Source organism: Ceratotherium simum, chromosome 25 (assembly GCF_057802395.1).
Source record: "Ceratotherium simum simum isolate JZ-2026a chromosome 25, ASM5780239v1, whole genome shotgun sequence".
Classification (NCBI taxonomy): domain Eukaryota; kingdom Metazoa; phylum Chordata; class Mammalia; order Perissodactyla; family Rhinocerotidae; genus Ceratotherium; species Ceratotherium simum.
In genome coordinates this window covers 21657572-21673075 of record NC_141924.1, presented here as the reverse complement: position 1 = coordinate 21673075, position 15504 = coordinate 21657572, and the positions used below count along the sequence as shown (strand labels likewise).

General features: G+C 38.8%; 1 protein-coding gene across 2 annotated transcripts in view; it reads right to left on the bottom strand.

Moving 5' to 3' along the window:
• Positions 1–278: 278 nt before the first annotated feature.
• Positions 279–15504, bottom strand: part of GNPTAB (N-acetylglucosamine-1-phosphate transferase subunits alpha and beta) — a 97964-nt gene continuing 82738 nt past the window's right edge. For both annotated transcript variants that reach the window (XM_087449031.1, XM_004418023.3), the window contains exons 16-21: positions 14796–14909; positions 11758–11843; positions 11180–11278; positions 7481–7648; positions 4246–4336; positions 279–1939 (exon numbers count right to left, since the gene is read on the bottom strand). In XM_087449031.1, the coding sequence (XP_087305157.1) occupies positions 1862–1939; positions 4246–4336; positions 7481–7648; positions 11180–11278; positions 11758–11843; positions 14796–14909 (636 nt within the window). In that variant the 3' untranslated portion in view covers positions 279–1861. The remainder of the gene's footprint in view (positions 1940–4245; positions 4337–7480; positions 7649–11179; positions 11279–11757; positions 11844–14795; positions 14910–15504) is intronic.

Genomic DNA, 15504 nt, shown 5'->3' with positions numbered 1-15504 from the left:
TCTCTGTAACCTGTCTAGAATAAATTCTTCATTTTTAGAAGGACACTCACACACCCCCTGAATTTTTACCATATGATAAATCCCCTTTTTGAACTTATTTTCCCCCCATAAAGTGACATTCTCCAGTATGTTTTAATATTACCCTCTCCTTACACTACTTTCCATTTCATTTCAGTAATGTTTAGCACTGACCCTGACAAACTGTATATAAGCACTCAAATGACTGTTGAATCTGGATAACAATAAACTCTCTCCTCAAAGATTTAAAAATCAAAGCATCAGACAAAATGTAAGTTTTTATGAGACTTCAGTTTTTGAAATACATAACTCTTACAGCACAAACACAGTATTTACATTTCAAGTTCTTTTTACAAAATATGTATGCCATTTTGAAAGAATACTGTTGAGATCATGATCTAAAATACCTCTCAGAGTTCAAAAAGGACTCATGGAACCTGGTCTCCAGAAATCCACTGTATTATGACAAAATATGGCTGAACATCAGGGCTTACCCATACATAAAAATACTCATTCTCTGTCCCAGCAGTCAGCAAACAATGGCCTGTGGGCCAAATCCAGCTAGTGGCCTGTTTTTGTACAGTTGCAAGCTAAACATGGTTTTGATATTTTTAAAGGATTGTTAAAAAAAAAACTAAACAACAAAGAAGTATATGCAACAGAGACACATGTGGCCTGCAAATATTTTCTATGTGGCTTATGGAAAAGTTTACTGACCCCTGCATTGTATGAAACGGATTGAGAGAGAGAGCTACTGGAATATACTGACAAGTATTAAAGAAGACACTGCTGTAATGTGCCAGTACCATCAGCACTACTCATTTCTAAAATGAGGCACTTCTATTTAAATATGTACATTTCCAAAACATAATTACATCTGGGAAGTAGCTCTGCTACGTAACTCCAGCCCTTTGTAATTAGGCCTCTACATGAAATCACAGATTCTTAGGGGCTGAGGGAAGCAAACACAAAGTATTTCAAATATCAGTCACTGAGCTCGTCCGTAGTTGTAAGTAGTTTAAGACCACTTATAGCCTTAAACATTAATAAAATCCATAATTTAGATATTGCAGATAGGAGGTGATATTGCTGCATTATTTAAATAACATCTATCAAAACATGTTTAGACATCCTAATTCATTGTTTTCAGATGCAAGAATAACTAGTTAACTTATTAACTACTTATTTTGAAAATGAGAACTAGAAAAAAGAAAAAAAAACCAAAAATGTAAAACCATAGCAAAAAGCTTTGGAATGCAAAGACTGGAGTCTCTTAGCAATTGCTCCCAAGTGAGCCTAGGCTTCTCGGGTTAAAGTTAGTTGGCAAGAGTTGCAATGGGGTGCCAGCCCAGTGGCACAAGCGGTTAAGTGTGCATGCTCCGCTGCGGGAGCCTGGGGTTCGCCGGTTCGGATCCCGGGCGCGCACCAACACACCGCTTGTCAAGCCATGCTGTGGCGGCGTCCCATATAAAGTAGAGGAAGATGGGCATGGATGTTAGCCCAGGTCCAGTCTTCCTCAGCAAAAAAAGAGGAGGATTGGCAGATGTTAGCTCAGCTGTCTCTCCTCAGTGAGCCTTTTCATTAAAAGAATGACAGGTCCATGAGCAAATGCTTTAAAAGTAAAACGAGTTCAGAGCTGATCAGTATACAAGTTTTCAGTGTGTTGCTTAAACAATTCCTGATTAGTAAGCTATATTCACGCCACAAAACAAGTATTGTACTGGATGATTTTCCTTCTTCAGGCCAGGCTGGCTAAGCATCGTATCATGAAGACATCTCTGTGAAGCTGAGTTTTAAAATGCTCAGTGAATGTTGAGGTAGATGATTTTCAAATGAAGATCTTCTATACCCTGATTCGATCAGGACTAGCTTCTTTGTGAATCCTCCTTCTGGGAAATATCTTCCGCTTAAGTGCAATTAACTGATGAAAGATAGAAAATAAATTTTAATTCCCCACGTTGACAAAAGAGTATAAGTATATTAAACCTTCTTTCGGACAGCCTTATGACCTTAATCATTTCCACAGTCTTATACATAAAAAACAGCAAACAAGTCTCCATCATTCCTCCCCCAAAACAAAAACAACCACTAATTTCATTTGGCTTCATAGGGTCAATATGCCAAGATATGTGCCCACAGGAGATCCATGAGGATTAAAATTATTTTGGCCTAAGCTTCATTTTTCTAAGACCTATAACTACAGATCTGTACACAGAGATTACCCAAGCATATTTATTTTCAAGATGTCTGTTTGTCAAGTCCTTCTATTGAAGGACACTGGCTCTGTTTAGCCTTTAAGACCACTGTCCCTGGGTTTGAAAATGACTACATACATAAAAGTCTTTAAAAAAACCAAAACCAGGGGCCGGCCCTGTGGCTAGCGGTTAAGTGCGCACACTCCACTGCTGGTGGCCCAGGTTCGGATCCCGGGCGCGCACCAACGCACCGCTTGTCAGGCCATGCTGTGGCGGCGTCCCATATAAAGTGGAGGAAGATGGGCACAGATGTTAGCCCAGGGCCGGTCTTGCTCAGCAAAAAAGGAAAAAAGAGGAGGATTGGCATGGTTGTTAGCTCAGGGCTGATCTTCCTGACAAAAAAAAAAAAAAACTAAAACCATGTATTAAAAATCCTATAAACATTTTTTTCTATACTTAACCGTAGCAATAATCATTTGAAAATACAGGTAATACCCAATTTACGAATGGGTTGTAATGTGAAAGCTCATTTATAAATTAGTAGCTTAGAACCTGGATAGCTTTTTTTCCTCACATAAATAGTTTATGTATTCAGATAATATATCTGAAATAGAAAACCCAACCATCATTATAATAAAGTTTCAATGAGAAAAACATGCATGTTCTTTATGGCTTCAATTTGGAATCCATCTCAGGGTGGAAGCAGGGCTTTGCCCAAGCATAAGCCACCGCGGTGTGAATGAAGAGCTGGGAGTCTGTGGCAGAGGAAGACGCAGCGTTGGCAGGTTTGTTTCTGAGCACGGCAGAGGTTAAGGAATTTGATTCAAGTAGGTGAAGAGCAAGGTGCCAGAGGAGAGAGGATTTATTCTTCCCTTCCTTTCTCCCTCCTCCTGCCTTTCTGGTTCCCTGATCTCTGCTGGTGTAAACTACACAGATGGAAGGCTGATGCTTCTGTTCCCTTCTACTGCCACCAGCTGCTCCTTTCAGCTAGGGTCCCTCTCCTTCCCCATCACAGGCCAGCACACAGCTGACTCATGGGTTCCTCACTGGACTCCTGTCCTAAAAGCAGGTAGTCTTTTTAAGAATTTTTCCTAAGATTTTTATCTGCCAGGAACAATGGCAACAAATATCAAGAACAAGATTTATATTCCCTGGGAAGTAGATGAAGGTTCAACTGCAGTCCTGCTTCCCTGCCCCATCTCCATTTCCTGAGTTTCCTTGCATCTGCAGCAGGAAGCCCAGGTTCTGTTTATCCTAAAGCTCTCAGTACTTCGGCCTCTTCCTCCTCCTCCTTGTGTAAGTAAACTCAGTGTAAGTTTCCCATAAGTGACAGCTAGAAAAGCTCCACTCAACAGTCACCTCGAATGGAGGCTGAGGCAAGGTTCACTTGCCCCTCACAAGTCAGGTCAGCCCAGACACTGTTTCCTTCCTTCTTCTATCCTTTTTCTTCAGAGCATTTCATAGCTGCAGCCTAATAAGGATTCTCTTATCCCTCTCTTTTCACCTCACAAATCTCTCTCCTACTTCTGGACCCTCACCTGCAGCAGGCTGTGTGTGGGCCTGCATGAGAAGAACTCCCAGCCATTCAAAGGAAATGTAAGTGGGAGACTCTACCAGGCACCATCTACAGAACAGCAGGAGGTCTGAAAATCAGACACTGTGGTCACTTTTAGAAAGGTTATAAGAAAGAATAAAATTGGAGACCCATAAAAAATCAGGATCAGATGAGGATTCTGGGTCTTTTTTGGTTAAAAATACTTATAGCTTTTCAGTTTTAGCTTGAAGCCTGCAACTTAATCTATCGAGTTCCAGGTAAAAAGAATACTGGTAACGGATTTAGAAGATAAATGAATTTAAACGGCTACTGTGTTTGCTGCCTGAATATATGACATCTATTTGACATATTGACATATGAACTATAAGACAATAAAAGAAACAAAAATTTTCTTATGAGTTTATATCATTTTCTAAAAGAATCAGATGCTAATATCAAGAAATAGTGTGATCCCCACATAAAATATAAAAAACTTACCTGTTCAGCAAAAAATGAGAATATAGTAAACATAATCAATGTTGCTAGTACACAATGAGTCCAAAACTTCAATTTGTCTCGATATGCTCTCCTGTTCAGAGAGAAAAGGAAGCAAATATGTAGCTCTCTGAATGGTGTCACTGTCACTAAAGTTATTTAATATACTAGTTTAGCAAAAACAATGTGTGAAACACAAAAACATTGTCTGGAGGCAATTCTAAAATGTTAACACAATATATATTTCCAACATGAGTTCAGATTTTTCATTATGTCATAATAAATATTATATTTGAATTAGTAACAGTTATCCAGGCACGGAAGAGGACTTAAGAAAATTACCTCTAGCATTTAAACAAAAGCACTCTTTCATTCATTTTTATTTATTCATTCACATTGATTTATTCACTCAGTCACTCAATAAACACTTCCTGTGCCTACAGACAGATGAACAAGATGAAGTCCCTGCTCTTACGTGTTTACAAGTCCGGGGAGTCACTGACATGCAGTCAACTAGCCATCACACAAAATGGACAGAAATATATATTAAGAAAAGCAAAGTCTTGTGGAAAAACTTAGAGAAACCAGGAAAACACCACAAAGATGGTGACATTTCATTTAAGCTGTGAAGGGGGGAGAGAAGCATTTGGCTGAGAAAGGGAATGAGCATCAGCAAAGTCAGAATAGCAAGCGGAGCCCCGCAGAACTGAATGAAGTCCAGCACAGCGGCATCAGGGAGAGCTAAGCCATGGAAAGGCCGTGCACATGAACTGCAACTGTTCTAGAAAACCACGCAATGGGGTTTGGACATAACACTGCAATGGGAAAAGGGATGAAATGACAGGTGTGTGTGTTTATGTGTCACAATCAAAGTGAAAATGGTGGCCACTTGAAGGATGAATGTCACAAGCAGGTGACCTGAGGCAGGCAGTCGAGTTAGTCCAGGCATGAAAAAAAAATGAAGGGCAGTGAGAATGAAAATAACCAACCAAGGAGACATTCTGAGAGTTGGAGCTACTGGACTTGGAGATCGGATATTGGGGATAAATAGAGGCAGTATAGCAGTTTCCTCATCTGTAATTTGGAAATAATGAATAATTTATTACGAAGATTAAATAATGTTTAACATAAGGCTTGGAAGATATACTAATAACTACCAAATCCAGGCCTCTGTGCTGTTTCAGATGCTCATTTACAATGGCTAGTTGTGGATGTCTCTACCTCAAGTCATGTGTTCAAAATGGTACTCTCCCACACACTCTTCTTCCTCCTGTCTTTCCTACATCTATTAACAGGATCACAACCAGCTCAGTCAGTTCTAACGTCTACAGTGTCATTCACACAGCTAATGAGCTGCCCCAGCAACCAGAGAAGCCTATAATAGCTGGAGGTGAACCAAGCTTCCCTCAGCTACCCATCCTATGTGGTAGGGAGGCACTATAGACTCAGAGACCAGTAAGATATCGTCTCTACCCCTGTAGAGGGCTCAGTGTCCACCAGGAGAGACAAGCACATCAGACAGACTGCTGTACAGTGCAGAAAGCACTGTACCCAAGAAAGGGGAACAGGAAGCCAGCCAATGCAGGAGACCAGGGCAAGGCAACAGAGGACTCAAGAGTGCAGTGTCATGAAAGGAATGAGAAAAAGAAACGTTTCTAGGAAGTAGGCGGGATTGTTGAGTCAGCAGAGAGAGATGATGCAGAAACTGAGCAGGATGAGGAAAAAGCAGCCCCCAGATCAGGGAATTGCAAAAAACCTCCTACACCTGATTTGTCTCAATTGTACAACACAGAAATCAAAGTCCTCTCAAACTACTTTTAAGCCCACTCCTTTCTTATTCAATTGGGCCCTTAAAGGTCAATTTAGTCACAAACTAGATTTGGGGAGTTAGCACTTGGAACCACCCAAGATCTTTTTCCTCTGACCTAAAAGAAAGTGAAAATGGTGAGAAGACATTTCTTGCCATTTCTAGATGACAAGACCCATGATTTAGTAATAATTTCTCCTTACAAAAATAAAAATATATAGATACTGGCAATCTATGCTAATTGTCTCCCTTACCCAACTCCAAGACACCAGAGTTCCAGTTACCAAGGTCTGCTAATTTCCTCTCTAAAATCTCTCCCAAGTCTGCCTACTGCCTTCTCTTTATCCCCTGGGCTGTGTCCTTGGTTCACACCTTGACTGTCTGTTTCTAGGACTACTGAAATGCTATTACTTGTCTCCCTGCCTCCAGTTCCTAGACAACAATGCCTCGCTCCAGACAATTCCCTCACCAGTCCAACCCCCACACTACTGTCAGTTATCTTTCCAAATCGTGAAGTCTGATCACAACAACCATCTAAAAAATTTCTCTTAGGGAGCCCCATCCTCTACAGAAAAAAGTCTAACTCAGCTAACAGCCCTTCACAATGTCTCCTTTCCCTTCCCACGGCACTCTTTTACACCTCTGGGTCTTTGCACATGCCATTTCTTCCACCAGGAACACTTTTTCCTACTTGGAAAAGTCCTTTTCATAATTAAAACCAAATCCAATGTCACCTTCCTTTAACAGAATTAGCTGCTTCCTCCTCCGTACTCCAGTAATAGCATTGAACACACTATGGCACTCTGTATCACAACTGTTTGCCTGGCCTCTGTCTTCCTGAATAAACTGTGAGTGCCTCAAAGCCTGGTACCATATTCCCTTCATGTTTGTATTCCTAGCACCTGGCAGAGGGGTGGCAGGTAAGGGGCCAAAAATCTTCCAAAATTCAAAGAGAAAAATATCCTTATCATTAAGTATTGGAAATGGTAGTAAAATAAAAAATTAAGAAACATTATAAAGCAGCTCTGGAATACAGTGGAACGTGCAGAGGGTTGAGAATCAGGCTGGACTTGCCACTTATCAGCCGCTTCACCTTGAACAAATCACTCAGCTTCTATTACTATGTTCTCATTTGTAACATGGCAATAACAGTACCTTTAGCTGTAAAGAGTAGAGTCAATATATTACCCAGCACAGTGTCTGCCACATAGCAGGTACTCAAGAACCAGGGTAGCTACTCTGATGGCGGTGAATAAGGCTCAGATGTGCTTGGCCAGTGAGCTCCATAAAAGTCATATTTCAACTATGAAGCTCAATAAAAACTATAGTGTATTTTGACAAAGAAATTATAGGGCAAATAACACATTAAAGAAATTTCATCACTGTAAAAAAAAACATACACACACATGTATATGAAACACGCAAACTTACCATTCCTGCAGCTCATGCATATGAAGGAAACGGTTTCGATACTCTCTTGGGAGCTCAAACTGGGATGGTATGGGGAACATGGATTCATAGAAGTCCCTGAGAACAGCCTTCACTGTCTGGGCATCTTTATGATTGTGGTCAATGTTGTCATTCAGGCAAACAAACTTCCTGGAAATTAAATAGAGACCCAGGGTTACTGGTTATCACAAGGATGATCCTGACATAACAAAATAAGAAATGTGGATTCCAAACATAGTTTGAATGGACTAATGTCCCAAGTTCTTACATAAAATTTTTCTTTGGATGCTCCTCACCTGTAAAACTAAAAGAACTAGGGAAGATAATCTTCAAAGTGCCTTCTAGCTGTGGGAGTAAATTAATTGAATGATTTCCGTTTAACATATCCCCAGGTCAGTGTTCAATAAATGGAGTTAAATGACTGGAGCATTTTGTTAGCAGCCAGGGAAAAAATTAGTAAGTACCAAGTTCTCTGAATGAGTTATATTACTAAGAATAGTCACATAGATAATTGAGACATGGATGGTGCCCTGTACCTATAGATTCTATGAGTTTCGTGACTTCTTATATCTCCAGCCAAGCTCTAAGATGCTAGGGCTCTGTCAAAAAGCAGATTACCGTGGTGCTTCCCTTCTGTTTCAAGTTCCCTTCAAGGCAAAAATCACTAAACCGAGGGCCCATTAAAAGGATAGGTAGGGATAATACCAACTTTTGAAGTACACTTGCTAAAATTAAAAAAAAAAAAAAAAAAAAATCAAACGTAATCTAATAAAGCCTTCAGATCCAACTACCAACTTACAGGAAATACAAGGGACACAGGAACATGTTAGACAACTGGGATACAATCAGAGAGGTCCAAAGTGTAGGAAATCTACAGAATATATAACTGGATTTCTTCATATATACACACACAAAATTATATGGTTAAAAAAAGAGAGAAATGGAGGGGAAAACCTAAGGACTTAACTGCAATTTACTTGATACCACTTCAAAGCAACAAACTTAAAAAACATAAATGTTTATAAAAGACAATTGGGGAAATTGTGTACACTGACCAGATAATTTATCATATTAAGGAATAAATAATGGTATTGTGATTACTTTTAAAGAGTCCTTATAATTTAGAGATATATACTGAAAAATTTACAGATAAAATACTACAATGTCTGAGATTTACTTAAAAATAATCGGGAAGAGGTAGTGAAGGACTAGGTGTGTTTAGATGAAACAAGATCAACCATAAACTGCTTCTTATTGAAGATGAATGATGGGTATGTGAAATTTCATTATCCTATCTATTCTCCAAACTTGGGGACTGCTTTAAATTAAACGATGCTAACAAGATATACCAACCAAATATAATGCATGAGCCTTACTGTATCCTGGATTAAAAACAAACAAACAAAAAATAAACAACAGCTAAACAGGGCATTTAGAGCCAACTGGGGAAATCTGAATACAGACTATCTATTAGATGGTAATATTTAGTCAATGTTAAGGTTCTTCGATGTGTGTTAATGGTCTTGTGCTATAAAGGAGAATGACTTTGTTTTAGAAGTGCTAAAATATGCTAAAATAATTAGGAGTAAAGTGGCTGGATGTCTGCAACTAATTTTCAGATGGTTCAGGGAAAAAAAAACCAAAAAGAACAAAAACAAAACCTGTGTGTAGAGAGATGAAGACAGAGATTAAGCAAATATAACAAAATGCTGACAATTTAAAAATCTAGGTTAAGGGTTTATGGGATTCATTGTACTGTTCTTGTCAATTTTTCTGTATCTTCAAATTTTTTGAAAAAAATTGGGGAAAATTAAAGAAAAAAGTATATGTATGAGACAAAAGGTGTGTGTGGATACAGGGTAGCTAAAGCAAACCCTGCTGGGGGCCCAGCAAACACTCCCTCTCCCTTCAAAGAGAACTTGCATTTTGCTCAGTATTTCTTCCCCCATGAGCTGACTCAAAGCAAAGCGACCCCACCCCAACCCAGAGGCAGCTCCTGACTAGTGTAAGCGAATCCCTCCCCTTCAGCAATGGGGGAACAACACACGACACACAGAAACAGGCAATCCCTTTCTGCCTCTGGACATGGCTGTGTCTGCAGGGACATGTAGAACTGCTGCGGCCACCCTATCTCCAGCCTGAGGATGAAGCCAACACAAGCAGGGGGCAGCAGAGCCAAGAGGTCAGTCGGAGAAAAAGGATAGGATACTGCCTATCCCAGACTCCTCATTAATGGGATAAACCTATCCTTAAAGTTTAAGTCAGAGACTGGTTTTCCACTCCTAAGCCCTCATAAAAGCAAAACAAAACAAAATAAACAAACAAGAGTTAAAAACAGTAAAATCTGTTCAGAGTCACAGAAGTATCCGGCCTGGCAGACACTGCTGGAAAAGGCTGGCTTGCCCTGTGTCTTTTTAGTAAAACCCTGTCCCTTTAGCACCAGGAAGATGTCTGAATTCTCTCACCCAACAACTTGCAAACTGGCACAAAGACATAAACGTATAGGGTACAACTAAAAACTGCAAACTTGCATGTGATATAACTACAGATCACTAATGCCCCAGAGAGCACATCAACAGAATGGGGGAGGCAAACAGCAAATACTGAAACTGGTTCTTTAAATCATTTAAAAAAATTAGAGCAGGGCATTCCAAGCACAGGGAACAGCATGTGCAAAAAGAGCTGCAAGCTGGATGATTATTAATTATTACGGCTTATTGTTTGCCTGGCTTGGAGGAAACATTTGTTATCTTGTAGAAAATAAAGAAAAAAAAATTTACTGAATTACTGAATAAACTAAATAAGCATTAAAGATATTTTTATTTTTCTTAAAATTCCAATTTCTGTCCCACTCCAAGAATGGATTTTTAGAAAAAAATATCATGGCTTTAAAAAGTCTACAAATTTTACATCTCTGATCATTTATAATTAAACTCATAATTTAAATGAGGTGAAACTGAAGACTTTCAAAAGCATGTAAAAGATCAGATAAAAAGTATTCAATTTTAAATGCCATGGTCTTCCAGGAAACTGATGAAATAACTATTTCCACTAAAGTTCAAAACTCAAAAATGCAGATTTTAATCAATTTTATCAAACTATCTAAGGCAACTGTTAGGGGGCCAGCCTGGAAATTTTCAAGGCTTATGTAAACCTGAACATTTATTCATCGCCAAAGAATGACTGGAGTTTACTGGATTAATTTTCACATTTTGGTAGTACTTCTTTTTCCTCAGAAGCTAATCTGAACTTTGAATTGCAAAGATAAAACAACTTTTCTGGAAGCACCTTCTTAGAAATGCTATGTAAGTCCCAGCTGTCTGGCCTCACCTCCCCACAATGCAGTCTGCCTCTCAGTCTCACTGAACAGATCATGTCATCCATCTCTCAGAAGTTAGTACTAGTCCCTCTGCAAGGGGGGACCCCATCTCAACTTGCAACTCCTGTCTCTCAGTCAACCCCTGGTTCAAACACTACCTCCACCTCAGGCATTTACATCTGCTCCAAACAGAAATAAGTCACTCCCTTCTCTCTAGTCCTACTGCCTTGTATTCATGTTTATTTGCACGATTAAAGATAATTTTTAAAGTTACAGGAATTCTCTGTACTTTCTGTTCAACTTCACTGTGAACCTAAGAGTGCTCTAAAAAATAAAGTTTATTAATTAAAAAAAACCAGTACCTGGGGTTTTTTCTTATATCATCCAACTGGCCAACCACATGAGAAACATTGGTACGAATCATTTTAAAAGCAATTTCTTCTTCTCCCATGATTTCAAACCTAATTATCAAAACATAAGTAGTAGATAATAACAACAATAAACAAATACATAGGGACAGAGATTGGATTGGTGGTTACCAGAGGGGAAGGGGGGAGGGAGGAGGGTGAAAGGGATAATTCGGTACATGTGTGTGGTGATGGGTTGTAATTAGTATTTTGGTGGTGAACATGATGTAGTCCATGCAGAAATAGAAGTACAATGATGTACACCTGAAATTTTTACAATGTTATAAACCAATGTTACTGCAATAAACAAAAAATTAAAAAAAAAATATTTAAAGAGTTTAAATATTTACGTGGATATGAAAAACAAAATTTCAGTAAGAAAAGCACTTAATAAAACTTTACTGGATCCAACATTCACAGAATGACTTAATATTTCAATATTACTAAAGAAGACAATCTCACATAAAATTTAAAAAGAAGTCTCTTGTAATTGTTCTTAAACTAAACAAAGAGAAAAGGTATCTACTACTTACCTATATTTGTTTTTGTCCTTATATGCTTTGTGGATTTTGTCAGTTACTGGTTTACAGTTGGTTACTAGACTTTTAGTGACTGGTGGCTGTGAGAAAATACAGACATTATATTAGGGCCAAGACTAGGGTGGTGGTAAGTTAGTGCCGTTGAGTGGATTCTGACTCCTAGCACCCCTGTGCACAGCAGAACGGATCCCTGCCTGGTCGTTTTGCTCCATCCTCTCACCTTCCAGCACTGTATCGGACAATGCTCTGCTGCTCCTCACAGAGTTTACATGGCCAATTTTTTTGGCAAGTGGGTGGCCAGGTCCTTCTTTCTAGTCTAGAAGCTCCACTGAAACCTGTCCACCATGGGTGACCCTGCTGGTATTTGAAATACTGGTGGCACAGCTTTTAGCATCACAGCAACATGCAGCTGCCACAATATGACAATCGATAGACAGGTAGTGTGGTTCCTTGACCGGGAAATGAACCCGGGCCAAGATGGTGAGAGCCTAGAATCTTAACCACTAGACCACCAGGGCTGGCTAAGACTAGGGTAAGGCAAGTGAAATATTCACCTTAGGTGCAAAATTTAAGGGAGTATTAAAAGACTCAGTAATCAAGGTGAATATTTTAATGCAATATTTTAAAAAATCAAATTGGCATACTATGGCCACAGGCTAATCTCCTGTTTTTGTAAATCAATTTTTATTTTATTCACACATTACTACATGCTATCTGTTAAAACAGTTTTATAAGTTAATGTAATGTTTTTCATGAAGAAAATAAATTTCTAACAAACTATAATGAACTAGTCTATATCATACTCATAAGCTAACTTGTCATTCTTACAGTCTAATTAGAAAATACTTTATCTGCTGTATGATCACAATTAATTACAGTAATGAAGCCAACACTTTTTGGCTAAGAGTTCACTCGAGTAATGTTAACTAATGCTGCCAGAATAACCAGTACTCATGCTTCAAACAGTTTATTTGCACGAGCCTTAAGGCTAACTTATAATTGTTAGTGAGGCAGCCTTACTTCCTTAATTCTTAGCATGCAAAGGATATTTGCTGATTCTAAATCTCATGCCAGAAATTTGGCAAACACTAAAATATTATTCTGCTGATGAATGAAGACGCATACATTTTAAAAGAAAACTAAAATTCCTCAATAATCTTTCATTGTGCCTGTAACAGGGCCAAGATGAATAACTGTTTTCTATGTGTATATCATCTTCCTTAGAAAACACCCTTCTGCAAGCTCCATATAAGTGCAAGGTTTGGGAACTGTAAAGTCTTACTAGGAACCCAAAGTTTGCATGAGAAAGAAAACTACAGGAGTAAAGACAGACAAGGGAAAGGACATATGTGGAAATACAAGTGGGTGAAAGGGAAGTCTTGAGTGAGAGCTAACATAGGTGTGCCACTAGCAAAGCTCCCTGAAGCTTGAGGTGAAGACAGTGGCCTCTAAAGCAACCTGTCAGCATAATCACTATACAGTCCCGACGAAAGTAAAGACCAAAGAGGTCTGGTTAAAGCAAGAGGCTGAGGGGGAAATGGTTTATATGCCCAGCACACTTTCTCCTTTCTTCCTCCTCTGTCCTAGGCACGCTCTGGGACTACCCACCAAGAAGACACCAGAAAAGACAAGTTAAAGTGGTCTCCCGTGAACCCACAATCCAGAACTAGTCTCGTTCTTGACCTGCTGATTTCTACCTGCTTACCCCACGAGAGCAAACTCCCTTAGGACTGACACCAGGTCTTACTCCTCTATCTCAACTTCATTGATTTTGTGGTTTTAAATTTTAGAATATTTAGAGAATTGGCTTTTAAGTGGCACATATCTGTAGACTAACCCATGTCATATGCTAAACTAACCAACACGCAATCAGCAATCCTTATAGTTTGTCTACATGTTCCGATAGCTGCTATGCTGACCTCTCTCACCAGCGGCTGCCACTCGTCACACTGTGTCTCCTCATGAGCAAGGCTTTACGGGGCTCTCTGAGAACGCGAGTGAGGAACACAGTCCCTGACACGTATAATGAATGCTAAATGAATGATTCTTTCAGGAATAAAGTTTTTAATTGAGTTTCTTAATTTCCTCTACATTCATTTATAAGTGTCTTATCTGCAGTCAATTATAAATTATTTACATATGGCTTGAACATTTGCATGACAGTAAATTTTTTAAAATAATTTTATTCTAATTATGAAAGTAAAAGCTATTCATTATAGAAAACATGGAAAATACTAGTATGAAAAAGGAAATTAAAAACTACCTATGATTTAACCTATTGTCACCACCATTACTTTTTGGGGAGTGTATGTGTGTGTGTGCGTGTGTATGTATGTGTGTGAAGGTATTTGGGAGTTTTCTACGGTTCAAATCATACTATGTATATGGTACTACCTATTTTTCCCCACCTAATTTTATTTTGTAAACATTTTTCCAAATATCAGTAAAAATTGACTGTAAGCATAACATTAATGGCTATATTGTACCCTTGTTCATCAATTCCAAATACATATTTTTTCTTCACATTATCACTTTTCTGAAACTGGGATGCATCTTACAATCAACAGAGTCTCCAATCACTTCAGTCAAATGACACTCCAATATAGCTGTGTGTGAATCATCCACTGCCCCTACTGGTTCTTACCACCAAAGCAACTTAGCTTTGATGGAAGATGGTATTCCGTCTGATGAATATTTCCTTGGTTAATGTTTAACCTCAGGATTGTTCTCCCAGGCCAGCGAGAATGCTTTGGGCTATGTTCTGCCATCCTTGGTGAACAGGATGTCTGCTTACAGAATATAAGCAACTAATCTCAATATTAGTGTAACATCCATTAGGGAGAAAAAATACATTCCAAAGTAAGTTATAAACGATATAAATGATTTTGGATTATCTGTGCTACTACTTTCCACCAAAGACACACAAACACAGAGCCTGCTTCCAGTTTTTGAAGTGCTATATAAAAATGGTGTAAATAACACCTGATAAAGATATGCTTTCTGTTTTACATAAAAGAACCCACACCACTTACCAGATTGGGATCATAGTACGCTTCCTGAGTTGGTGCAATGTTGTTTAGCTGAGTGATATTAGCAGGAAGCATTTTCGAGCAATTTATTAACATGTGTTCCAGACCTGTTAAATCCTAACAAAGCAAAACAAAAGGATAAACCTACTATGTACATTACAAGTAACAATTGTGGTTTTAAAATTAAAAATTATGTAAAACTCTCCAAAATTTGTTTAAATGCCATCTTCGAAGAGAGTTCGACTATGTGATTCTTAAGATAAAGACACCCTAAAAAGAGCAGAATGAGACAATACAAATACAAATACTTCATCTTCCTCTCAAAGTAGAACATGACTAGACTGTGAGACACCATTTTACATAAGATGGTCCAGGGGATCACCAGACGGGATACCCCACAGCTAGATTCATCTGAGCACTTGTTGGTGGGTTTCCTACTCTTGGGACTCGAGAATGCCATGATGGAGAGGGCTGTGTAGCACCCTGGGCCTGGCTGAGATCTCCAGTCGGCCATACCTGAAGCCCCTGAATGAACCTGTCACAAGAATCTTATCTGCAGGTATGGCCTGGCTCTTCTCCAGATAATACAACAGCAACCCCTACTGAAAGTCTAAAAAAAGTAATCTCATAAAATATGAACTTCAAGTTTGGTTTTAATTCTGGCACTAAAAATGGGCTAGTTGCAAACAACCTCATTAAATATTAAGAATTA